This window comes from Microcaecilia unicolor, chromosome 13, assembly GCF_901765095.1.
Source record: "Microcaecilia unicolor chromosome 13, aMicUni1.1, whole genome shotgun sequence".
Lineage (NCBI taxonomy): Eukaryota > Metazoa > Chordata > Amphibia > Gymnophiona > Siphonopidae > Microcaecilia > Microcaecilia unicolor.
The window spans coordinates 98,986,137-99,014,004 of NC_044043.1; the positions used below are offsets into that span (position 1 = coordinate 98,986,137).

Below are 27,868 nucleotides of genomic sequence, written 5' to 3' on the forward strand. Positions count from 1 at the left end.
CTTTCCTTCTCTACTTAGTCATCCAGACCAGTGACGCCGGCTTTCATCCTGTAAATCAACATTTGTAAAATGAATTTTAATTTTCCACTGTTTCTCAAGTTTAAAATGTTTATCAACCAAAGATAATCTCCATTTTGTTTGGTTTGACAGATGTTAAACCACCGTCTTCCCATGTAGTGTGTGCGCTTCCTGCTTTGGAAACTATCTGTTTACAGTCGATTACTGCCCACTCCTCTGGTGATATTGTACAAGTAACAGCACCATCTGCTGATCTGGTCAGAAGAGGATGTATGTCATAATAGTAACAGTGTAAAAAAAAAAAAAAGAGGGGAAGGGGCATTGTTCAAAAACAAAGTAAGCACACCTATTTAAAAAGAGTTTTCCCTGAAGAGACTGCCTGTCATGGTACCACAAAACTGTCACAGTAGCATGAAAATGTGCCAGGTTAGCAATGAAATATTTTGTTTGAGTTTAAATTGTGGTTGGCGTCTTCATCCATTTTAACGTGCCAGTAGTTAAGGTTACCAAACAAAACAACAAAATGTAAGTTGAGACCTTTTTATTGGTCTAACAGAACATTTCTTGAATAGCTGTTTGAGTTCATTTGGTTTTGATATGATGCAATATACCTCGAAAGCTAGTCCAGAAATGTGCTAAGTCCAGTAAACAGGTTTCATTTTCATGTTTTTGTTTGACCTTTATTTCTAACCTTCCTAAGGAAGTTTCAAGGACAGATAGAAACGTTTGAATGGAGTTAAGCATTTGTTTTTACTCTCTTTTGCTTTTACTTTGATATTGCAGAAGTTGGACTTCACTGTGTCGGACTGCTGCAGTCCCTCAGAAGCACTTTCAAAGAAAGAACTCACTGCTGAAGAGCTGGACAAGCGACTAGAGAAGCTCGTGATAGAAGAGAAAGCAAATGATGAGCAAATCTTTGATTGGGTAGAGGTATACAGGCTCTTGTCATTCTCATTGAATTGTTCATGAAGCACTGGATTCTAAACTACCAAATATGTCTGATGCTGGATTTAGCAATCCTACCAAGCTGGAGTTCAAATTCTCAAAGAATTCCTATGGTAATCCCAAGTGGCCTCTCAGAGGGTCATTTTATAATATGGCACCTATGTTAAGTGGCATAAATGTGAACTTACTCCTTTTTTTTTTTATCAAGAGAACTTCCTTTTAGCCATTAGCAGAGACAGAAGGTTGCAATACTCTACTTCCTACACTGAGCTTAGATTGAATCCGAGGGGCTAGCTTTCTGGCCAACAGCTCAAAAGGGAGCTGATTTCCGTATTTCACAGAGGGATCTCAACCTGATGGGAACTGGTCCTTGGAACAGGCCGGCTAGCATAACTTACTATCTGGCAGAAAGAGAAGACCATCCAACTCCAGTGTAAGGAGCACGCAATATAATTTCTGAAGCTCCTGGCCCTTTATAGAGCAGTGACTTGTGGTAAGTAGAAGCTATGATGACTATACAACCCATCAACCGTCGGCCTCGGCCAACTTGCAGTGGAAGAGTTGCAAGGCAGGAGCAGGTCGAGTGTCCACATCTGTTACTTCAGAGGTGTTTGACAGTGCAGTCTTTTCCCCAGCACACTGTTTCTACACTGCTAAAAAGATAAGAGACAGGCTAAGAGATAGCAGCAGTATCAGTCATGATCACAGGAAAGACAGCCATGTTTTAAGCCTAGTGTAGCCAGGCCTGACTGAGGCTCATGCCAACTTCCCTCCCTCAGAACAGCTATGAAACAAGCCTGTGGAAGTGAACTCCTCTCTCCTTAGCAGAACATCCAGTACAAAATTTCCACTATATTTTTTATGATGCATAAAGCTTTATTGGTCTGTGTAGCAAACACTCGTAGCAGAATCTCCCTCCCTGGAAGCAGGGTCCCTCCAGGAGGTCATGGATTGTCATAGCTACTGTGGCCTCTTTCCCCCAAAAATGACTAGGCTATGGAGAGTGGTTCCCTGAGTTTCCTTCAGTTAGTGAGCCCTGTAGATGGGACAGAGAAGATCTGGGCAGGGATCTAAAAAAATAAGGACCTGGAAGAGGAGGATATTGCATTATATTTGCATTTATATTCTGCAATTACTTAAAAGTTCAATGTGGATAACAAAAAAAACAAAAAAAAAAAAAGAAACAGCAAATTACATGCAGAAACATCCAGCACATTTGTATTGGTATTCCCATTTTAAACGCTATATAATTCAAAAGTGGAAACAATATATGGAAAATAATAACATGTATCGGATCCAACTTTGTTTTGGGAGGCAGAAAAAGTGCTCTGGTGTGTGGTGGGGGGGGGGAAGATTGTGTATGTGGCCACTAAGAAAAAAACGTAATAAAGATTTATTGTATTTGGAGCATCAGGTGAACTAGTGTAAATGAGCTTGGATTTCAACGCAAATGAATATTGATAATTTGAAGGCTGCTTGGGTGGCCCTTGGTGTACATGTGCATGAGAAGGTGGTGAAATCGAGGCTGTATTATAAACATAAACTTTATCGTTATGATAACTGTACTGGGAAGTTACTGGCCCACTTAGTCCATCCTTGGGAGGGTCCACGGTTCTGTAAGGGTATCAGTCATCAGGATAACACCGTGACAAATATGGCTGAATTGTTTTCACAGTATTTTGAAAGGTTTTATCAAAGATCCTCGGTGAATTTGGGAAACGTTCAGTCTTGTGTCTTCTTTGGAGCTGCCTTGGATTAGTCCCCAGGATAGTGAGGTTATTGCATGAGTCAAAATCGGCCCAGGAGATTGTGCAAGCTATAAAGCAGGACCCTTTGGTCTCCAGGCCTGGATGGTATGATTGCAGTTTTACAGACTTTTACAAGAACATATTCTGTTGCATTTAGAGGCTTATTATAAACAAGTTTACGAGACTGCAGCCTTTCAAGATCCCACTAAATGTCCCGAAACAAAGCAAGGTAATTAGAAGTGAACAATTCAGCAAAAGATATAGTCAGAATAACTCCTAGTCCTGCAGAAACCCATCTAAAGGAAAAGGAAGCTTGCAGAAAGTCTAAAGTTTGTCAAGGAATCCCCACAGCCATAGCTTCCATTTTATGCAAGTTGATTTTGAAACCAGAGACCAATGAGTAAGCCGAAATTTCCCGCATTAAATCAGGAAAAGAAACCAAGGACTTAGTCAAGGACAGTAAAACATCGTCCAGGAAGAGTGAAAGTTTATATTCTTGGTCTCTGACCACAACACCCATAATATCTAGATGGGAATGAACCGCTACAGCAAAGGGTTCCAGAACCATGGCAAAAAGCATAGAAGAAGGAAGACACCCCTGACGAGTGCCTCGGGATAAAGAAAACGACAGAATTACCCCCACTGATTTGAACACAAGCTGTAGGGGCAGCATAATAAGCCCAGATCCCCGAAAATACAGGCCAAGTCCAAAGCACTCCAGGATATCATACATAAAAATTAACTCGATCAAAGGCCTTCTCAGGGTCAAGGCTGAGAAGACACAAAGGCGTATTCTCCCGCCTCGCGTAGTAAAGTAAACCTAGCAAGCGCCTCACATTATCCATGGCCTGTCACTGAGCCACAAATCCCACCTGATCATGGTGAATGAGAGAAAGGAGAACAGCAGACAAACAGTTGGCCACTTTAGCTAAAATCTTCACATTGGTATTAAGCACCAAAATAGGGCGATAAGAAGCACACGCAGATTTATTCTTACCCGGTTTAGGCAAGACAGCAATCCAGACCTCCGAAGATGGCAAGTCTGCTCCCTCCCTGACAGCATTGACAACCTCTGCCAACAAGCTAGTTCACCTGCAGAAAGTTTATAAAACTCATTGGGAAGACCCTTGCCTGTGGACAAGTCCTTAACAACTGCATGGACCTCTTTTGGAGTAATAGGACTCTCCAACCCAGTGCGTTGAACCTCCATTAAAGAAGGGAGATTTTGAGCTGCTAAATAAGTCTTCATAGTTTACGAATGGATAGAAGAATCCCGTGTATACAAAGTTTGATAGAACTGTTGGAATCGCTCACAGATCATAGAAGATTTGACCAAGAAATCCCCATTTCCCCCTCTCACGTTCAAAATAGAGTGATCCGCCCAGAGTTGGCACAGATTTATTAGTCTGTCCATAATGGTGTTGCTTCTGTTTAAGGGTCAAACATCAATATTTGCTTGATGAGTACTTAGCTTGGGGCTGGAATTATCTTATCCTCGGGTTAACACGAGGATAAGATAATTCCAGCCCCAAGCTAAGTACTCATCAAACAAATATTGATAAGTTTGATGCTTATTTACATACATTGTAAGATATATAATATATAAGGAGAGAGGGAGGGCTGAAGTGCTATGATGCAATATGTGTTTTACTGAGCACTTAAAAATTGAACACTAATAGTTTTTAGGGTCACTTAAATCACAGCATACAAAAAAACTAATAAAAAACAGGGCCGAGAATAAAACGGTTTCTAGTAGAACATAAGTTAAAATTTAATGCCAAGAAGTGCAGAGTGATGCATTTGGGGTGCAGAAACCCAAAAGAAAGATACTGGATAGGAGGAGAGATATTAGTAAGCTCGACTCAGGAGAGAGACCTTGGGGTGATGGTGTCCGAGGATCTGAAGGTGAAGAAACGATGTGACAAGGCAACGGCCATAGCCAGGGATGCTAGGCTTCATAGAGAGGGGTATAACCAGCAGAAGAAAATAGGTGTTGATGCCCCTCTACAAGTTGTTGGTGAGGCCCCACTTGGAATATTGTGTTCAGTTTTGGAGGCCGTATCTTGCTAAAGATGTAAAAAGAATGGAATCAGTGCAAAGAAAAGCAACAAAAATGGTATGGGATTTGTGAGGAGAGATTTGCTCACCTGAACATGTATACCTTGGAGGAAAGAAGAAACAGGGGTGACATGATAGACGTTCAAATATTTGAAAGGTATAAATCTGCAAACAAACCTTTTCCAGAGACGGGAAAGCGGTAGAACTAGAGGACATGAATTGAGGTTTAAGGGGGGCAGACTCAGGAGTAATGTCAGGAAGTATTTTTCTACGGAGAGGGTGGTTGATACATGGAAAGCCCTCCCACGGGAGGTGGTGGAGATGAAAACGTTAACGGAATTCAAACGTGTGTGGGATAAACACAAAGGAATCCTGTTTAGAAGGAATGGATCCACGGAATCTTAGCAGAGATTAGATGGCAACACCAGTAATTGGGAAGCAAAACCAGTGCTGGGCAGATTTCTATAGTCTGTGTCCTGATCGTGACCGAATAGATATGGATGGGCTGGAGTGTAAATTTTAAGGGGCTTCAATGTTAACTTCAGAAATTTTAGTACAAGAACAGTGCTGGGCAGAAATCTACGGTCTGTACTCTGAAAATGGCAAGGACAAATCAAACTAGGGTATACATATAAAGTATCACATACCATGTATAATGAGTTTATCTTGTTGGGCAGACTGGATGGACTGTACAGGTCTTTATCTGCCGACATTTACTATGTTACTATATGAATGAGACCCACCTCCTCTGCATTTATTCCACAGAAGTATTTAAATGTGTCTGTTCTATGTCCCCTCTCCTACCTTTCTCCCAGTCTAATATCGGAATCCAAAATAATCTGTTGCCAATTAGTGAAATTGAGTTGTTCAGATCAGGCTGTATTCTCCATGATTATCTTCCCCAGTTCTTTTAGCTGATACTGTGAACAAGGATGATATAGCCTAAGCTGAAACATCCTTTGAGATTGAATATACAAACCCCAATGGGCAAGAACTAAAGTTAAAACAAATTTGTATGAAGAGACTCAATTATTTAATTGGGAGATACATACGAGCCAAATCTGCCAAATTTCACAAAGGTATTTATCAATTTTAACACTTTGTTGTTGTGATAAAGTAGTGTGTGAAATGTAAATACAGTAACAGATGTTAGTTAAGACATGGGCATGGCATTTTATGACCATGGAGCTGTTACAACCTAGACTGACACAACTGGAAGTCACTGTTCCTTCTAAAAATAGTGGAATTTTGTTTGGCCTGAAGAAAAGAGTAGCTCTTAAAAGCTAATCAGAAATGGATTATTAGTCCGTAAGAAAAGTCATGCCTACAGTTTTTCAACTTTTTTTTTGTTCCCTCTAAGATGAATTTACATTGACTTGATAGGTTCCAGTATCAATATCATTTGGTACTTGTAAGAGGATCTCTAGATAATGCCAAATTAGCCATAGATCTAAAATGCCAAATACATGCTATTTTCCTAATATACTCTATAGTTTTGATTTTTGGAAGAGGGCTTAATGAGGCTCATGTAGTACACAGGTTTTGCTGATGTCCAGTTGCCATGTACAAGTCATGATTTTATTCTTGCATTCGAAAGGCACAGTCTGCTTGTGGAACCAATTAAAATTATTTTTCATGTTAGAGGATCATTCCCTTTGTCTGGGGCTCTGCCATTTTGAGCTCTCATTGCCTCTTTGACAGCCTTTTACAGTAGAAAATGCTTTTTATATTAACTATGCTACGTTTGCACCTAATATTTCAATTTCTTATTACATACAATTGTACATATGTTTATGGGGTATGTATGTAGATGTGTAAATATACACACACACACAATGTGGAAGCTTCTTTTGCAGTAAGAGATTTTTTTCAGGTAAATGCTGCATCTTTTGCTGGACCTGCAGTTGTAGGCAAAACTGTCCTCACCCTGTTTGTTTGGTCTTAATTGCAGGCTAATCTAGATGAATTCCAGATGAGTTCACCTACATTCCTTAGAGCTTTAATGACAGCAGTTTGTACTGCAGCCATTATAGGTGAGTATCCTGTAATTCCCTTCTCCAAAGTTCATGCAGGAGGGGGAATCATACCACCTTTTTAATGTATATTTATCAAAATGTTCTCTACATTACAATGTGCAGTTGACCACAACTAACAACTTTTAAGCAACAGTAATGTACAGTAAAGAACGTTACCCCTTTTACTTTTTGTCTCAGACTATAATCATGATGAATCATTGCCAACCTGAGGAGAAATGTTTCAACAACATTCATTTTCATCCTGTAACCTTAGGGAAGACCAGATTTGCATGTGTCTGATGACAGGACCATTAGTAGTCCTAAAATCTTCGTTAGTTTTAGAAGGGTTTCTTCTTGATACATTTTGTGGTTTTCTGCTGGTGGGCATTGTGCCTTGATCTGCCTTTAGACGCTTGCTTGACAGTGTTCTCTTAGCATGAGTGGCAGCTCCCTGAGAGAGCGAATAGCTGAGGGCTAAAGAGAGATCCTTGGAACATTAAATCGCTCTTTAATCTCTATTTACAGCCGTTGGAGAAACTGATTAGGAAGCTTATACGCAGTTGTTACTGCTTTTAGAAAGGGATGGAAGTGAAGAGTTGGTTGGTAAATGTAGCATGAAGTACTCGTTTAGGAATAGGCAATATTAGCAAAGATGAGTTGTTAGTATTGCCTCAGCTAAGTGCTGGCTCCTTGGATATAGTTTTGTTGGATCTCTGGGAGTTACGTGGAGGAGTGTGGTAGCCGTGTTAGTCCACTCTTAAGGTTATCAATAGAAATCAAACAAAATAAAACATGGAAAAGAAAATAAGATGATACCTTTTTTATTGGACATAACTTAATACATTTCTTGATTAGCTTTCGAAGGTCGCCTTTCTTCCTCAGATCGGAAATAAGCAAATGTGCTAGCTGACAGTGTATATAAGTGAAAACATTCAAGCATTACTATGACAGTCTGACAGGGTGGGAGGATGGGGGTGGGTAGGAGGGGTATGCATGGGGACATCAAAGCATATCATTGATCCCCATGCATACCTCCTACCCACCCCCATCCTCCCACCCTGTCAGACTGTCATAGTAATGCTTGAATGTTTTCACTTATATACACTGTCAGCTAGCACATTTGCTTATTTCCGATCTGAGGAAGAAGGGCAACCTTCGAAAGCTAATCAAGAAATGTATTAAGTTATGTCCAATAAAAAAGGTATCATCTTATTTTCTTTTCCATGTTTTATTTTGTTTGATTTCTATTGATAACCTTGGGAGTTACGTCGAAAGAGATGGTAGAGGTCAAGAGCAAATTATATGACAAAAGTGTCTTTTAAAAATTGAACCTCATTTGAATGGCAAAGCATTGACTGCAGTGGCTCAGGCTTTAATGTTAAGTATCTTAGTAGTTTATTCTAATGTTTTGTAAGTGGTATTGGCAGTTAAGTATAGAAATAAAACTTCATATATATATATATATATATATATATATATATATATATATATATATATATACACACACACACACACACACAAGATGGGATATAAAATAATTCTTTCCGAGCACTCTACCAAAACCCTCATCCACACCCTTGTCACCTCTCGTTTAGACTACTGCAATCTGCTTCTTGCTGGCCTCCCACTTAGTCACCTCTCCCCTCTCCAGTCGGTTCAAAACTCTGCTGCCCGTCTCGTCTTCCGCCAGGGTCACTTTACTCATACTACCCCTCTCCTCAAGTCGCTTCACTGGCTCCCTATCCGTTTTCGCATCCTGTTCAAACTTCTACTAACCTATAAATGTACTCACTCTGCTGCTCCCCAGTATCTCTCCACACTTGTCCTTCCCTACACCCCTTCCCGTGCACTCCGCTCCATGGATAAATCCTTCTTATCTGTTCCCTTCTCCACTACTGCCAACTCCAGACTTCGCGCCTTCTGTCTCGCTGCACCCTACGCCTGGAATAAACTTCCTGAGCCCCTACGTCTTGCCCCATCCTTGGCCACCTTTAAATCTAGACTGAAAGCCCACCTCTTTAACATTGCTTTTGACTCGTAACCATTTGCCTCCACCTACCCTCCTCTCCTCCTTCCTGTACACATTGATTTGATTTGCTTTTTTTTTTTTTTTTGTCTATTAGATTGTAAGCTCTTTGAGCAGGGACTGTCTTTCTTCTATGTTTGTGCAGCGCTGCGTACGCCTTGTAGCGCTATAGAAATGCTAAATAGTAGTAGTAGTAGTAATGTTCCGGGAGACCTGGATTGTCCACTGTTGGAAACAGGATGCTGGGCTTGATGGACCTTTGGTCTTTCCCAGTATGGCAATACTTACGTACTTATGACACAGCTAATGTTTTCTTATGTTCCTGCAATGACCAGGTTTAGAAGGCAGCCTGGAAATTTAAAGCTTTCAGTATGGTTGGTCCAAATTGCCAATAGAGTTGAGAACATTGAATAATTTACCAGCATTTAGAAAGAGTTACATATGTTTCTTTTTCTTCCAATTGAAAAGAATTTTAGGTAAGGGGGACTGATAGCTTTTTATGTCTCGCTTATTATCTGAGTTTGGAAGGATGATCTGTGGACAGATGTGGTTTTTTTAATCCTCCTGGAATATGAATATTTAAGATGGTATAAAAATGTTATAAATAAATGTATTCAGACCATCCCGTGAAACAGGCATGCTTGTGGGTGCTATTTCCTGCAGTTATGACTGTAGCTGGTCTAACCCTACGAGTACCTGGTATCTGCTCCAGAAAGGGTAAGTGGAGGCACTAGAAAATGCTGGGCAAAAGAGGCAATAAAAAGCCTTGGGAAGGAGGTGAGTGGAAGAATACTTTTGTCTGTGTAGGTGCCCGTTTCTTGTCCTGTGAAGTTAAGTGTTACGCATACTGGGAATGAAAGTTAGGTATCACTAATATGCTGGAGGGAACTCAGCCTTATCCAAAAAGCTCTCTCCCACTCTGTGCCCGTGAAATAAATTGTTGTTGAATAAGACATTTCTGTGTGATGGCTGGTTGATGTGAACTAATTAGCGTAGCAGCACTGCAACCAGAAACAAAGGAATTGTTGCACGTGGGTATTTTTATGTTTATGCAAGAGTCCTTTGCTAAAACTTTGCAGTCCCATGTCCATGACTTGTGTGGAACAGAACCAGGGAGGAACAGAAGAAGAGAGAGAGAAACTGGGAGGAAGAGCCAAAATTGGAATAAAGAGAGAGAATTTGAAGGGGGATAGTCTGAGGTAGGTTAGTAAGGAAGGAGACAGACCAGAGAGAGTGAGTGAAAGGCAGAGAAAGAGAAGATGGAAGTGTGGCGAAGAGTGAGGATAGGAAGAATTAGCAAGTGAAATAGAAACAGACAGATAACAAGAGAGAAAGTGATAGTGAAAAACTAATATTGGATAGTCATGAGAATAGTGCCAGACCCAAAACAGGGGACAAATTTAGACCTAGCTGGCCTCCATTTTTCAAAGATTAGAGAGAACCTTTTTAAACCTCTACCAATGCATGACTAGTAGGGGTAGGACTGTAAAGAATCCTGGATCCATCAAATGATTAGCTCTTTACAGGTTAATGTGTGTCCAAGAGCCTCAGAGCAGAAGTATACTGTAAGGGTGTCATTTACCGAAATCTTTCCTGAAAAAGTGACCCCCATCTTGTACAAAACAATTATTGCATATGGCTTATGAAATGAAGTCTCTTGTGTTGATTTCTGTTTACGAACACTTGGGAAACAGTCTGTTGTATGCTCTTTATCCTGCCTCCCCAGGGGACTGTTCTTCCTTTCGTGTGGACACTGCTATTATCAAGCAGAGAGTGCCAGTCTTGCTCAAGTACTTGGACTCTGATACAGAGAGGGAACTACAAGCACTTTATGCACTACAAGCATTGATAGTAAAACTTGATCAACCTCCCAGTAAGTATACAGTATGTCTGCAATTAACAAGCAAGTCGAGTTTCTCTGTGCCTTCTGTGTCTGTCCACCTTGTTGTACCATATATCTGGAATAGGATCATGCACCCTCATTGGCCATAAGCAAATATGGTTTAAAAACCCATAGTTTTGCAGCTGCTTTTATATCTTAATTACTCTCTATACTAAATTCCATTCTGTAGACTCCGCTTTTGTCATGTATGTCTGTCTTGAGCAGGGACTGTCTCTTATGTGTATCTGTACATCACGTGTGCATGTAGAAATAAGTACTACTACTACCACTAATCATTTCTATAGTGCTACTAGACGTACGCAGCGCTGTACACATTATATGCAGGTACTTCCTGTGTCCCTAGAGAGCTCAGAATCTTAAGTTTTTGTACCTAGGGCAACAGAGGGTTAAGTGACTTGCCCAAGGTCAAAAGGAGCTGCAGTGGGAGTTGAACCCAGGTAACCATTAGGCCATTCCTCCATTAGGAAAGTACCTGAGGGTGACTGTCAGTCATGTTCTTTCTCTCTCTCTTGTGGTGAACATGGCACAGATTTGTGATGCTTTTATACACTGTTCTGTTTAGTAAATGGGCTGGACAGGAACATGGGTGGCATTTGCATAACGGTGATACCTTTTTTTCATCCACCAGCTATGCTTCAGACCAGAGCTGGTTGTACCTCTAGGCAGACTAGGCACTTGCCTGGGGGGGGGGGGGACTGGCAGTACGATGAGGGTACAAGAAGCAAAACAGTGAAGGAGCAGTGCTTTCATAGCAGTGGGCCTTTGAGCACCTGCTTGCACAATGCACATTCAGAGCCTGCCGAATCCCATCCCCTCCAACAGGAAGCTTGTGTGGGTGGGACCTGGCAAGCCATGAGCATGCTTGGTGCTCAAAGGCCCTCCATCACACGTTTTACTTTTGCTGCGGTGTAGGTTTGGTTGAGCCAGCATGGGTTGATGATAGAAGTAAAGTGGCAGTGGCAAGGAAAAGGGAAGTGCAAAGGAGATACTGAACACCTTAGGGAGGGCAAGAGGGAAGGAGAAAGGTGCTGGACACCTGAGGGAAGGGTTAAGGAAAGGAAGGGGGATATATGTTAGATTTCAAGGGGTGTAGGGTTCTTAGCTTCTCTAGGAAGGCTTATGGCTGAAGGCATGCCTGGAGCATCAGATCCCGTTGGGCTAGCCCTTTTTCAGTAACTTATTGAGTTCTAGTACTTATTCTGTTCTTACCATTGGGGTTTTCTTACCCATCTGTACAAAGTGAACACTTTTATATACAGGTTAAACCCAATGATTTTGTAAACAGCTTCTTTCAAATACGTTTTTTCTTTCCTGGATACCTCATTAAAGTTTGTCTGATTTTTAGGGCAGGATTAAGGCATAGGCAAACTAGACATATGCCTAGAACCCAAATGTTTAGGAGAGGCCCTCTCGTGTGCTAATTCAGTGGTTTATAAGGGAGACTTTTCTATTAGCAAGTCAGCTGCTGGCAGAAAGGAAAGTAGTTGGGAGGAACCAGAGCTATTCCTGCCCTCAAAAGTCTGTCTGTAATCCTCATCCCTGTTCATTGCCCTCCTGTCTGCAGGAATTGTTGACAAGCTAGATTTCTTCATCAGTCTGAAACACATGGGGCCCTGTTTATGAGAGCTTTAAAGTATAATTAAAGTGGGAGGATGGGGGGGCAATGCAACTGTTTGCCTAGTGCCCACCAAAGGGTTAATCCTGCCCTGGTTTTTCTTCTCGATTTGAGGTGGTTTGTTAAACTGGCAGAAAGGTATAGATCTTTCTCCTCCTGGATTTGAGAAAGCTTCAAGATACCCAAATACAGAGCCCTCTCCGAAGACAAGCATGATGAAGAATATTCTTACTGATGGATGGTATCGCTAATAGAGCCCGATGCCGAGACCCTTCTCAGCGTTCTTTTCTAGAAGCATTTGGAAGCACCTTATCGTGCATGCCTGTGTCTTCCTTCCTGCTTTCATCACACGGGACCAGGTTAGTCTTTGTTTTTCTGCAGAGCGGTGAGGACACTACCAGTATCTTCCCTCAGCTCTCATGTCATTTTTCTGTGGCGGTCTGCCACTTGTTTTCCTCTCTCACTGCGTAAGTTTCACGTGGGGCCAGAATCCTCTCCATTTATTTTCTTTAGTCAGGTTTTCGGCTTTTTTACGTTTTTATTTGCATGGCTTACCAAGTCCCCTTAGACCTTGAGCTTCCTGGTCAGGATCTCTTTTTCAAAATCGAGCTGTTTGATTTCACCTCGGCTATTTTTCTAGACATGTCCCTTAATACTCTTAGTGCAACAGAACCAGGTCCCTTATAGACACTCATAATGGTGCCTGCAGTGCCTGAGGCATGATCATAATCCCTCTTCTTGCCTGCTCTGTTCACAGAGGTCAAGAGAAACAATACAGAAGAAATTTTGGCACCAAGAAGTCTGGGCCATTGACTTTGGCATCAGTCTCAATGGCTCCCGGGTGTTGAAACCATATTTGATTACAGCCAATGCATCAGACTCTGGGGATGCATCGGCATCCAGGAAGTCTCCACCTGCCTAGTCATTGAGCATTGGATGTGCCCATCAGGATAGAGCATCCTTGGATCCCACCCTGAAGATGAGGAAGGATTATCCATGTCAGCACCGAGGGACCCTGATGCTGAGCATCGGGCAGAGGCCAGAAGGTGAGCACCGAGGCATTGAAGGCTTCAGTACCGTTAAAAGTTCCCCCAGTGTGAGGAAGGTTCATCCTCCCAGGAACTGGAAGGGGTGTGTCAACCTCCATCGAGCTGAGGCCAGGTCATCAATTCAACCCCAATAGCTTCCAGGGAGGTGACTGCACTAGTTGAGCCCCAGGCTTTACCAGTGGTGACCTTTGAGGAGTGGCTCCAGGCCATAATGCAGGAAGAGATGGAGCGCCTTCTCACCCAACATGATGCTGCAGCATCAAGGACATCAACATTGATTTCTCAGGAGCTCCAACCTGTTCTCGAGGTTCATGCTTTGCTTGATGGGTGTGTATGTTGACACTAGTGCCATGAGAAGTGCCAGAGCAGGTATGCTGTAAGACAGTGTCCATTTCCAGCCCTGTAGGAGAGGAAGCTTCCTTGGGGCACTGGAGGATTGCCAGTTCCTCAGTGTCCTTGTCCTGGACCTAATCGAGAAGTCAGTCTGAGGCAGGCACAGACTCAGACCCCTTCGGGAGAGTATGTTTGAGTCTGATTCAGACCACTCCTGGATGTCTGAGGAGGCACCAGAGGAGCTCTTGGTAGCCTTTCTTCAGATTCTTCCCCTCCACGTGAAAAGAGAAAGTTGCCTCCAGAGCAGCTGTCCATTGCTTTTGTCAGGGAGATGGCTATATTCATCCCATTTGAGACGAGGATGAGCCCAGGGCCAAGCTATTGGACAGCCCCCCCCCCCCCCCCCCCCCAAGTTATGACCTTGCCTGTGCACAGTTTTCTTAAGAATGTACAGATGAAGCAGTAGGAACCTGCCCCCCCTCCCCCCCCCCCCAAAAAAAATCTCTGAACATCAGATCAATAAGGTCTGCTTGATGTTTAAAGTCCAAAAGGCTCTCAGATTCAAGAAGCTGCAGCTTTCTGTGGTGGTCCACTTTGCACTCAAAAGAGCATATAGTTCCAAGACTCGCTCATCACCAGGGGATAAATTTTCCAGAACATTATGCTTGTCTCCCATGTAGCTTCTTACCAGCTTTTAATGAGCACGTACTTGCGAAATGTTGTGCGTAGGATGGCGAAGTTCACTGACTCTACCCTCCAGGAAGGGCCAAGGAACTCTGTCAGCTGGTAGCCAAAGAGAAGGAGTATGAAAAGCACATGGTCCAGGCAACCTTTGTAGATTTAAAGACAGAGTCCAGGGCCTCTGCCTTGAGTATTGGGTTGTACAGACTCACCTGGCTGCATGCCTCAGACCTGTGACCTGCAGTTCAGGAGAAGCTGGTGGATGTTCCATGCTGGGGTGATTATCTTTTTGGTGACAAGATGGAGGAGGTCACAGATTCAAGAATTGCTCTTTTACCATCAAGTCATTGTCCATGCCCACTCCTGGCTCATTCACCATTCAGAGGTATGCTGACGGAGGGCAACAGATGTTCTACTACTCCCAAAGATGTAGGGATCCCTCACCCCAGGACAACCAGGGGTCTCCTGCATGAGGTAGCAGAAGTCCCAGCAGGCTCCCCAATCAAAGCAGAGGACGAGCTTTTGACTGGGTCTAGGACAGCATAGCCATAATCGTAGTAACTGGCCCGGATAACCTTCCGATAGGGAGCCTGAATTTTTTTCTAAGAAAGGTAGTCCCTTGTAACCTCGGGAAGCTGGTTCTCAAAATAGCCCAGACAAGTTACACTCTACAGTTGGAAACTGTCCGTCAAAATTGCCCTCTGAGAGCATCAAAGTTAAGCGCTCAACAGCAGGGAACTGCTTCAAAGGAACTCCCTTCGCTCTTATAGGCCAGTGCAATTGAACCCATTCCACCAGGGGAAACAGGACAGGGATTTTATTTAAAGTATTTGCGGGTTATCAAGAAAACAGGAGGGGAGGGGGATGATTTTGCTCCATCCTAGACCTAAGGGAAGAAATATCTGGTAAAGCAGAAGTTCAGGATGATTTCCCTGGGCACACAATTCATCATGATTCAGGAACAAGCTATGCTCTGGATTTATAGGATGCATCTACCTACGTACACATACTTCTTGTAACTGGGATGTCTCTCTGATTTTGAGTAGAGAAACACCACTACCAGTTCTGCATATTGCCGTTTGGCCTCACGTCAGCACCCAGAGCGTTCACAAGTATCGAGCAGTAGTTGCAGCATCGCTACACAGACTAGGGGTGCACGTGGTTTCCCTGGCTGGTCAAGAGCACATCAAAGGAAGGTCCCTTGCATCCTTACCTCCAGTGTCTGGAACTCATGGCTTAGATATTGAGAGGCTAGATTTTGACTCTTTGAATCTACCAGAGGGTCTCTGCCAGATCCTTCTTGCTTCCAGGTGAAATTCAACTAGGCGGTCCTATGGTTTCAAATGGAAGAGGTTTGCCTTCTGGTGTGACGGCAAGGCCCTAGATCCTTTTTCCTATCCTATATAAAAACTGCTCGAGAGCCTTCTACACTTGTCTGAGTCAGGTCTCAAGACCAACTCTGTAAGAGTTCCACTTAGTGCAACTGGAGCTTAACACCATGTAGAGGGTATGCCCATCTCTACTCACTCTTTAGTTATTTGCTTCAGGAGAGGCTTGCTATTTATGAAATCCCCCATCAAGCTCCCCCCTCCTTGTCATGAGATCTTAATGTTACCTTGAGACCTGTCACCTGAAATACCTGACCTAGAAGGTCTTGTTTTTGGTGGCAGTCACTTCAGCAACCCGCAGGGTCAGTAAGCTCTAGGCCCTAGTTAGCTGATCCACCTAACACAATTTCATCACAACAGAATGGTTTTGTGCACACATCCTAAGTTCCTTCCTTAGTGTTGGAATTCCATCTTAATCAGTCAATTGTTCAGCCAACATTTTTCACAAGCCACACGTGTCCATGAAGGAGAAAGCACACTACATACTGCAAGAGAGCCTTGGCCTTCATCTGGAGTGAACTAAAGCCCATAGATAGTCTACTCCTCTTTTTGTTTCTTTTGACCCCAGTAGGATGAGGGCTGCCATTGGTAAACACACACTTTCTAATTTCTTCGCAGACTGTCTCTCTTTAATTAAGGTTATGTCACAGCTCACAACGTTGGAGCCATGGCTTCAATGCTAGTCCACCTGAAATCAGCTTCCATAGAGGAGATTTACAGAGCTGAAACATGGTCTTCACACAATCACATGTTGCTGATACAACAGTCAGTTTGGTCAGACAGTCCTGCAGAATTTGAGGTCTACAATCAAACTCCACTCCCCAGGCCTGTTTATTTCTGTTCCAGGCTATTCAAAAAATTGATAATTTAAAAAAGCAAAAAACATCAATAATTGCAGTTTTGTCACTGGGACTTGTCTGTTGCAGGCTTCCCTTTTTATTTAGGACAGCCTGGTAGCTAGGGATTCATATCAGAATATTCTTCATCCTGCTTAACTTTGGAGAAAGTGAAGTTACTGACCTGTAGCAGATGTTCTCTGAGGACAGCAGGATGAATATTCTTACTGCCCTGCCTACCTTCCCTTGGGGTTGCATTCTGTGTGACAACAGCAAGCAGAGAGACACAAGCATGTGTGATGAGGTACTTCCTAACACATCTAGAAAAGAGTACTGGGCTCCATCAGTAAGAATAATCATCCTGCTGTCCTCAGAGAACACCTGCTACAGGTGGGAAACTTTGCTTTCCATCTGTAGGACATAGGTTCCAAGCTGATCCAAGTCAACAGTAAACAAGCATGAAGTTTGGCATATGGGTGCCTCAGCCTACTTTCCAATTTGCAGCATGAAACAGTTCTTAATAGCCGCCATTAATAAGCCTCCCATTTTGTAATCTCAACAAAACAGCTAAAGTCAGAAAAAGGTTGGAAATCAGTTGTTATTAGTGTGTTAATATCCAAGTGGAGGAGGGATGAAGCATATGTTTGTATTCTGTTATTTATACCCTGCCTAATCAGTCACCAAAGAATTACACTAAGTGGCTTACGTTGCATAAAAAGCCAATAAAATAACAAAAAATCAGTAAAGAACAAAAATAGCATTATGAAATGGGAATAGAAAGAGTAATGCTGCTGTGCTTGTTTTAGTGTTGTCATTCCATGGCTAAAAATTCACTAGAAAGATGGGAGGGGTTAGTCTGAACAGCTGAGCCTAGTTTGAAACCTTCTAATTATTTTCTCCGTTGTTCTTATTGTAAGCTGCTGTTCTCTTCTCCTTTACCATGTAGACTTGTTACGAATGTTTTTTGACTGCCTGTATGATGAGGAGGTGATATCGGAGGACGCCTTCTACAAATGGGAAAGCAGCAAAGACCCAGCTGAGCAGAACGGCAAAGGAGTAGCATTAAAATCTGTCACTGCTTTCTTCACATGGCTGCGAGAAGCAGAAGAAGAGTCTGAAGATAACTAGAACTTAGAACAAGAAAAAAAAAATAAAACCCTACAGGCACACAAACAGCAACAATGAAAAGCAAGAAAAAAATTTAAGTATTTTTTTAATGTTTCATGTCTTCGCCAATCACAGTGCAGCAAGGCCAAGTCCCGTGCCGAAAATTAACCCCATGTACGCACGAGTGGGGAAGCAAACAAATGGAACATTACCCACCGAGGGTGATCATGGAGAAATATGGTACTGGGGAAGGGGGGGGGGGGTGCTAGTTACAACAGGAAGGCAGGTGCAGAGAACCAAAACTTCACCTATTACCTAGAGAGAAATTTTCTTTCCATTTTAATTATATTCTTTATAAACAAAGACTCATTTTCAAAAGAGAACCAGAAATGAACCAGATTGGTTAAACTATAAAGGAAAAGTTAATTTTATTATTTTAATGACTGCAAGTGCCAGTTTAATTTTTTTAAATTAGCATTTTCCATAAACAAATTATATTGTATGAAAGGAAGAAATATAGCAGAGAATTAAAATATCCTCCCCTTGCCATGCACCTCACTTTTTTGCTTTCGAAGCATGGTAGGTAGGTAAAATAAAAGCACCAAACCAATTTACAGGGGCTTGAAGTGAGCAAAGCAAAAAGCAGTGATCATCAAGTTTGGAGTTCTTTTGGGTTTTTCCCCCCCTTCATTCAATCTTCCTGCCTGCCTGCCTCTCAGCTTGCTTCACAAATTAAAAAGAAGTAATCTTAACCATACATAAACCTTGGAACAGAAGAAAAAAATGTGTTGCAAAGCCAGAAATACAAATGTCGCTGCGGATGGAAGCGCTTGAAGAATGAACTTGTACAGTCGAGGAGTGGTGCCGTGGGAAGTACTCATCGGAACATCTTTAGAGCTACTTTAAGGTTTTGTAAATACATAGAACAGATATTTAAAGAGAAAAATGGCAAAACCGAGCAATTGACTCCATGCTATTTCTTTTCATTTTCCAAATATAAAGAACAAAATAAAAGGAACATTGCAAGTTTAAAAAGGAATAAAGCCGCCTCTCCTTCTGAAATGTTCTGGGTGAGAGCCCTGGCTTCTGCAAGTTCCTTGTCTTACAGGAGGTATATTTTTAATATATTGTATATGTGAGGAAATGATGGATGTGTGTGCATGTTTACAAAATGCGTTAAAACCAGTCCAGCCTTACAGCTTTCTTGGTAAGCAGTATGCCTTGGTTCAGAAGCGTGTAGAACTTGGAGCCTGGTGATACTGTGTTAGATCAGAAGAGGAGAGGCTGAAGGTCACTCAGTACAGCAGATTCAAAGCTTCTCATCCAGCCTGAGATCTTGAATTGTCCATCTTCATCAATGAATGGTGGGAGGTATAAATGTGAAAATAAAATAAGAGACGGGAAAGAAATGGTAATGTAGGACATGTCTGAATGCTGGGAGTGATTTAGTAGGTAGAGCACAGTTATGTCCCTTCTGCTGCTAACTTTTGGTGACCTTGACATGTTATCCCTGTGTGTCTTACTCTGACTGACTTTTCTTGGGTGAGCAAACAAACAAGTGGAACTTAGAGTGAGGACACCTGGCAAATAAAGGTCACTCAGTTACCAAGATCAAGCACTGGACATACTGATTTATTGCTAGCATGTAAATAAATTTCACACGAGACCACTGCCCAGAGCAGAACAGAAAAGTGGTACCAATAAGTTTCTCCTGTTTCATATTTCTACAGTTGGAGCTAGATTTGCATTCCACCACCCTTTAGCAGTATAGCATCAATCAATCTGTAGTGCTGTCAGCCTCTTATGTGAAAAAGTTAAGGCGTAGACCCTAGGGCTGGCCTGGTGCCTCAGTGCAAATGCTTGCACAGTATGTTTGATCTCAGGGAAGACTGATTTGTGGAGGCAGAGTTCACAGGAGAAGTCTCAGCCATTGCTCAATGGGGACTTCTATAGCACACTAGCTACTAAGTGAACCACAGTTTGTACATTTGGCCAAGGGCGCTTGCTATAATGTGTGAGTTGGAGCTGGGGAAGGGGGAACTATGCGCAATAGAGCAGGCTTTGGCAAATTGTTTTCAAATTCAGGTGCAAGTGCCCAAGACATTCTACTTCTCCTGCCTCCCTCCCACCGAGTGGTCTGCAGCAGCTCTTTTAGAAACTGATTTACTAGTGCTCTTTTCCCATTCTATGTCTGTACGGGGAAAAAAGGGTTAGTAAATAGGTCCTTAGGATGCCAGCAACATCCCCTTCTGCAGTGTGACAGCAGCCTCTTGATAGATGAGGCAAACAGGCAAATTGCTGCTTTGCCTCACATATCACTTGTCTCATTTTCTTGTATCTTCACCCAGTCTCTCTGTCACACATCCACTTACCTAGTTCTCTCTTACTGTCATGCCTCGCTCCAAGGTTACTAATGGATTTGCAAGGTTACCTCCTGTTCCTTTCACCTTGCTACATGGAGCTGCTAACAGTATGTTTTTTCCTCCCTTCCCACCTCAGTTCAGCTCTCTGTAAGCCTACAGTTGGTCTCATGAGACTTCAAACCGCGAGACCAGACCGCACTTCCTGCTTCACTTGGCTGAAACTTAGAAAACTGAATAGTAGTGGGAAGTTAGGAAACAAGCTGCTTCTTCGGCAGAAAACAAAAACATTTGGGAGCATGAAATCCAAAGCACCGGAGTGTCATTTCTAAGAATCAGCCAGGATTTCTCAAGCCCTGCACTAGAGGCTGGCTTGGTTATAGTGGCAGTCAGACACTTGGGCACATAGAGGTGTAGTTATGTCAGGCTGCAATGTATTCAGGAAGGATAGTGAGTGATGAAAGGGGGAGAAGCAACACTATATATAGAAAATAATTTTGAAGCAATAATAGCACAGCTTAAAGGATAAGTAGACATTCAATATGGAAAAAATGGAATGAAATACCCATTTATATTGGTGTAATTTGCTATCCTCTTTCACAGGCAGAAGAAACAGGAGACATCCCCAACATTTCAATGAAAGGGAAGGTGCTATTGCTGGATGATTTCAAACTGCCAGGTGTTGAGATAATCCTGGCAGTGGTGTCTAAAAGCAAAGAAATCCTAGATTCTTGGCAGGGAAACAGTTCTGGTAAATTGTAACTGAACTAATAAATGGGGCTGGGGATGATACCGAATCTGGTCCCTAAAAATGGAGATGGTGATCATGATAGTGAGCACCAGGTAATGTTCTTTAGTATTAGAGCTTCATTCCAAGACCTCAGGAAAGCTACCTGAAGTTGTTGTCATCTGGGTGGGATAAGCTTAGTGGAAGCAGAAGAGCTAAAAGGCAGTGTTGTAAGTGAAACAAACCTTTTACAAAAGTAGATAAGGGGAAGAAGAAGAAAAAGCCGCTGAAAAAGTAAATGAAAAAAAATATTCGCAAGCTACAAGGGAACACAAATTAAAACATGCAATAACAGCTGGAAAATTAAGAAAAGGTAGGAAGGTAACCAGGAGAGCAAAGGTGGAAATGAAAGGGAGAAGTAGATATTCAGAGGATTTATTCTGCTAACTTTGAGCTAGCCAGAGAATCCCTGGTGGTAGAAATCTCTCTTCTTCCGCCTCAGTTCAAATCATTGCCCACGCAAAACTTTCATGCATTGGAGAGTCCATACATGCATGTTGATACCATGGATATTCATTGTGAATATCATGAAATGCCAACTGGCTGGGAGCCCACAGAACAGGTTTGTGATGCCCTGATGAGGAGGTTGACCAACAGAAAGCGGAATTGTGGAACAAATCTTTCTGTTCAGTGGTCGCTGAGGAAGGGCTTGGCATGTGACCAGAGCTGCCATAAATGACATGTGGAATGAATGCGAGGCTGATAGCAAACAATTCTTGGAAGACTGTGTGCAGATAAAGCAGTAGGACCAGACACAATATGCCAATGCAAAAAGAGAGCTTCTGACAAGACTGCAAGACTAGGTAAGGGTAAAACCTTAATTACATGGGTTAGATTTGCTAAAGTGTGAGCGTTAATAATAAATAGGTCACTTCCAGGATGTGACACAAGCTAGCATAGTAGCACACTTTAGTAATTTTAACCCACTTTGTAGAAGGCTCAAAACATTTCACAAAGGACAAACTTGCAACCAGAAATTGCATACTGATTTCGAATCTTAACAGTGGCCTCGTTCTGGTAGGCAAAAAAGAGGGCTATGTTGTAATAGCCATCGTCAAAGCCTTTCTCAGCGTGGTCAGCTTTCAAGTCTAACATATATTCATTAGAAAGTGAAATCAGTTTAAAGGAGGAGTGGCCTAGTGGTTAGGGTGGTGGACTTTGGTCCTGAGGAACTGAGTTCAATTCCCACTTCAGGCACAGGCAGCTCCTTGTGACTCTGGGCAAGTCACTTTTAACCCTCCATTGCCCCATGTAAGCCGCATTGAGCCTGCCATGAGTGGGAAAGCACGGGGTACAAATGTAACAAAAATAAAATAGATACTATTGGAGATTCTACATGGAATGTTGCTACTATTGGAGATTCTACATGGAATGTTGCTACTATTGGAGATTCTACATGGAATGTTGCTACTGTTGGAGATTGTACATGGAATGTTGCTACTGTTGGAGATTCTACATGGAATGTTGCTACTATTGGAGATTCTTCATGAATGTTGCTACTGTTGGAGATTCTACACGGAATGTTGCTACTATTGGAGATTCTACATGGAATGTTGCTACTGTTGGAGATTCTACATGGAATGTTGCTACTATTGGAGATTCTACATGGAATGTTGCTACTGTTGGAGATTCTACATGGAAGGTTGCTACTATTGGAGATTCTACATGGAATGTTGCTATTCCACTAGCAACATTCCATGTAGAAGGCTGCGCAGGCTTCTGTTTCTGTGAGTCTGACGTCCTGCACATACGTGCAGGCCGTCAGACTCACAGAAGCAGAAGCTTGCACGGCCATATTGGTGATCTGCAAGGGCCGACTTCTACATGGAATGTTGCTAGTGGAATAGCAACATTCCATGTAGAATCTCAAATAGTAGCAACAGTGGAGGAGTGGCCTAGTGGTTAGGGTGGTGGACTTTGGTCCTGAGGAACTGAGTTCGATTTCCACTTCAGGCACAGGCAGCTCCTTGTGACTCTGGGCAAGTCACTTAACCCTCCATTGCCCCATGTAAGCCGCATTGAGCCTGCCATGAGTGGGAAGCGCGAGGTATAAATGTAACAAAAAAAACAAAAAAAAACCACTACCTGTATTGTTGTCATGGGGAAAATAGGACTGCTCTACTGTATAAATATACAGTAGGATGCAATACCAATCTTTGTGAGGCCACAGGAAGCATACACACTCCTCCCCCACCTCCTGGGCAGTGCAGGACAATGACATTGTGACCCCAAATGCAAAAGCTTTGATGTAATGTGAAATCTGCCCGACATGATCTATGATTTCCACGCAGAATGGTGTATCGAGGGGGACCAGCAGTTTAGCAGGAGAACTGCAACTATATGATAAGCAATTCAGATGTAAAATAGAAAAAATGTAGAGCCATAAAAATTATTGAAATAATTACTTATCACAACAAAATAGTCCACATCGATGTGAAAAAATAAAAGCTTTTACAGCCCCACAAAAGCAATTCAGTTGCTAAGCAATGCAAAAGACACCGTCACTGACTATTTAAAACAGAAAAAAACACAGAAGCTCTTGTAGCTCCACCTGACCGATATCAACTAATACCAAAAGCTCACATTGATAAATGTACATCTCTCTTTAGTTCTATTTTTCTTCTATCTTGCACCCTTCCGATTTTATCTAGCCTCATGTTTATAAACCATTGTAATCATGCCAAATAGCAGTACAGGGATGTAAAACAGCACCCCCCCCCCCCCCCCCCCCGATTTCCCCTATTATTGCATATATGTCATGTTGAGTGGTTTCTGATCTTTAAACAAAATGTTAATATTAGACAAGGGAACAGTTTTACTTCATTTATTTAAAGAACAAAGTTGTCGAACACCCATGTGAAAAGTGCCTCCTTAGTTGCTCAACCAATTGACCAAATCTAATTGATAATTAGATTCAGCATGATTGAACACAGCCAGGCTTGATTATAGCCAGCCATGATGAATCTAAACCTTACTGTGAGAATGCAATAGTCACCACAAATGTTTCTACAAGAAATGCTATGCCACGATCAAACGAAATTCCAGAAGAGATAAGAAAGAAAAAGGTTTTGAAGTATATCAGTCTGCATAGCTGTGAGTTTAACTGTTTTCTTGGTATGTTAACTGTAGTTATAATTGTTACAATGAATGTTTAACGGTCTCAATTCACCCAGGAAGCGAAAGCTGTTGTGCCATAGAGTGAACCGTCATAAAATATTTGTTTCTGATACCTCTGACTCCAAAAAGTGAGGAGTGGCCATACTTTTTCATAAAGATCTCAAGCTGCAAGTGCAGAGGGTTAAAAAAGAGACCCCCCCACCAAGGAAAGTATTTGTTTGCTCTCAAGTACTCCTAGAGGAAGTGGAACTGACTTTGGCAAGCATACACACACCAAATTCGGGTCAAGTGGACTTACACAGTTAAAATTCAGCTGGGGGTTTGTTAAGGGACCCTTAAACTCTACATTAGACTCCTTGGGCCATCGCTCTGAAGGGGACTGAGCCTCCAGTGCTGCTTTGAAGTTTGTTGTGCAGGAGCTGGGAATGTATGATGTTTGGAGAGAAGAGAATGGTACACAATGGGACTGCACTTAATTCTCTTCTCCACACTCTGGGTATTCCCATATAGGTTATATCTTTATGGACGTAATCTTTAGGGGACAAGTTGGCAACATAACATTTTCTGATCATACAGCATGTTGGGTGGACTTGTTAACTCTTGGAACTGAGCCTGTAGAGTGCCTTTGGACAATTAATACTACCTTAAAGATGAAAACACCTTAAGGCAAGGGTGTAGCACCACCCATCAGCAGTGCGCATCTGAAGGCCAGCATGGGGGAAGCAAGCTGGGCTCCTGTGCCTCGAAAGGGCAGCAGTAATGGTTCCTACACGCTGCCTGCAGCTGACCTGGAAGCCTCCTCCCTGCCGCGTCTCACACACCCTCCCCCCCCAACCCTCCCCCCCCCCCCCCCCCTCACACACACACACGATGCAACTTCCTATTTCTGCTGTGCAGAACGCAGCGGAAGCAAGACTTTGGGGTCAGGCGCAGGCAGAGTATATGAGCCGGAGCCGCTGCCCTTTTGAGGAGAGAAGCTCGTAAAGGTAGATGGGAGGAAATCCAGACTAGGGATGCTAGCAAAGAAAGGGAAAAGAGGGTGGAGGCCAACAGAAAATTTGATGCCCACCCAAACTTGACTAATCTGGCTATGCCACTGTCTTAAGAGCATACAAAGATTTCATGAAAGTCTATTTGGAACACATTTGATATCTGGTCCTTCATTGGCTATGGTCTGAGACACTATGAAAGTTGTAACGAGAGTTTTTTTTTTTCCTGAAATATGCAGCTAGGAAAAAGAAACTAAGAGCAAATCTTAAAACTCCATTACCTAACTTTAATTTCACAGTTAGAAACTCAGCATAAACAGACTGACTCCTTGAAGGTTTTGAATGCTCTTCACGCGGCTAGAATCTTTCTCGAGGGCTTCCAGCAGTAAGACCTCCAGTTTTCTTTTGATGAGCAGAAGACATACGAATATTCTGAGAAGGCCAGCACTATTTTAGCCTACAAATTGAGAAAATCCCAGGCTGAGAGGATGGTGGGTAAAATCAAAGATCATTCAAGCCAGCTGCTTTATAGGTCTTCCCTGATTCAGGCTCGATTTCAGGACTTCATGGAAGGGCTTTAATAAAGGGAGAGTGATATTGTTTTATATCTGAACTCTTCTGAATTACTGAAGCACAGAGGGACAGCTTGGATGCTTTGGTCCATCTGGATGAAGTTTTAAATGCCATTAAGTGTGTGGCCACTGGGAAATCACCTGATTTAGATGGACTCCTGTTAGAGTACTATAAGGTCTTTACATCTGAGCTGTCTCCTTTGCTGGCCGATGATATACGTAAGATTAGGGAACGAGCCCAGATACCACCTACCATGCTTAATGGTTGGATTTCTGTTGTAACAAAAGAAGGTTAAATTAAGTGACAATCAGCCCTATCATCCAATCTCTGTTCTTAACGCTGATGTTAAATTGTTCGCAAAAGTTTTAGCGGTCAGGTTGAGTAGAGCGTTACCTGTACTTGTTCAACCTGACCAGGTAGGATTTGTACCTAACAGGCAAGCGGCAGATAATATCCAGAAAATCATCAATTTGACTTATATATGTTGGAGTGTACAGCAATCTTTCCTTCTGGAGATTAATGCTGACAAAGCCTTTTGACAGGGTTCATTGGAAATTTTTAGATCAGGTATTGCTTAAAATGGGGTTAGGAGCAACCTTTAGGAATTGGATAACAGCACTTTAACCCTAAAGCATGTCTCCAAGTTAATGGAGGTAGTTCCCCTATCCAGAGGAAAAAGGCAAGGCTGCCCGTTGTCACCTCTGCTTTTTGCATTGGTGATCGGATTTAAGATTATCTTTTCATGTACATACTACAGCTCTTGTAAAAAAAATTAATTTTCATTTACGCCAACTGAGAGCAATTCAGTCAAGCCTAAGGGTGGAAAGCTTTAGGAGTTTGGCCCAGGCTATCCTCATACCATATTTAGATTACTGTAACTCACTGTATGGGGTATTACATTGAAACTTTTGAGAAGATTGTAACTCCTTCAGAATACAGCTGCTCGACTGATTTTTAGAGTTAATAGATTTGAGAGGGTCTCTCCTCTTTTTAAAAGGTTGCATTGGCTACCAGTTCATTCATGTATTAAATTTAAAATAGCTTGTATGGTTTTTAAAACCTTAGTGAGTCAAAATTCAGCTTGTTTATCTAAATATTTAATTATTTTATTTATGTATTTATTTACAGCCCGCCTTTATCCAAGACAGGTAACAATATTCACATACATAATCTTAAATACGTAACAATTGCTAAGCATCTTAAGCTAAAACATGATCATTAGGCCGGTTGTAACCGGTTGTAACCAATGGAAGAGGGGGGAAAAACAGAAAGAAAACGAAGAGTCAGATAAGTTTTCATGTAGGTTTTCACCAACAGATGTGTTTTTAGTAGTCGCTTGAATTGTTGAACGTCTTCACATGATCTCAGGTACCCGGGTAGAGCATTCCACACGGATGGGGCAGCAATAGAAAATGCTCGCAGTTTTGTCTCGGCATAATTATATGATTTAGCAGGAGGTAAACATAGTTGATGGGATGTCTCAGATCTTAGTGCTCGTTTTGGTTTATATGATTGCAGGGAATTCCAAAAATAGACGGGATTTCTGCTCTATATGTTCCTATACCTTACTGTTTCTAAGCTTTCAGGGAGTCAGATTAAAAAGTTATTTATTTGTAGCATTTGTATCCCACATTTTCCCACCAATTTACAGGCTCAATGTGGCTTACATTATAGCAAATTTACAAGATAAAACAAAATAAATAAAACATCTAAACATAGTATATAAAGAGATGGACAATAAAAAGGATAAGGGAGGAAGGTGGAAAAGGTAGGGAACAAGGAGAGGGTGTAAGTTGTGGTAATGTGTTGTGAGTTCGAATAATAAAGGTTCGAAGAGGGATGAATTCAAAAGGATAAAAAGCATATTTTAAGTTCTGTCAAGTAGTCAGATCCAGGTATCTCAGGTGGATATCTAATTTAAGTCTCGTTATATGTGTAGGCTTGCTTAAAAAGGCTTCCGGAAGAGTAAAAGGCCATTGACTGTTCGAATTGATCTTGGCAAGGTGTTCCAAAGCTTGCTGCCTATAACGGGGAAACTGGATGCATAATATGTTTTACTAGTAAAAAAGGCCCGTTTTGTTACGAAATGAAACGAGTGTTAGCAAGGCAATCCCCCACCCTCCCTCGCTGTCTCGCTCTGTCCCCTCCGAGTTCCAGACGGTAGTATTTAGCTGTAGAAGTCTGGAATGATATACCAAATCTGATTATATCTATCTCTTCATATTTTTTATTTAGAAAACAGTTGAAGACTTTTTTGTTTTCAGATGTAGACTTAGTTTAATTTGCTCTATTCTATTCTGATGAGTTATTTGTAATTCCA

General features: G+C 42.1%; 1 protein-coding gene across 10 annotated transcripts in view; it reads left to right on the forward strand.

Annotated features, from left to right (window-relative positions):
- The window catches only part of EIF4G3 (eukaryotic translation initiation factor 4 gamma 3), a 419,008-nt gene extending 400,547 nt beyond the window's left edge, over positions 1-18,461 (forward strand). For all 10 annotated transcript variants that reach the window (XM_030222062.1, XM_030222064.1, XM_030222063.1 and 7 more), the window contains 4 exons: positions 802-948; positions 6,721-6,802; positions 10,537-10,683; positions 17,562-18,461. In XM_030222062.1, the coding sequence (XP_030077922.1) occupies positions 802-948; positions 6,721-6,802; positions 10,537-10,683; positions 17,562-17,743 (558 nt within the window). In that variant the 3' untranslated portion in view covers positions 17,744-18,461. The remainder of the gene's footprint in view (positions 1-801; positions 949-6,720; positions 6,803-10,536; positions 10,684-17,561) is intronic.
- The last annotated feature ends 9,407 nt before the right edge of the window (positions 18,462-27,868 follow it).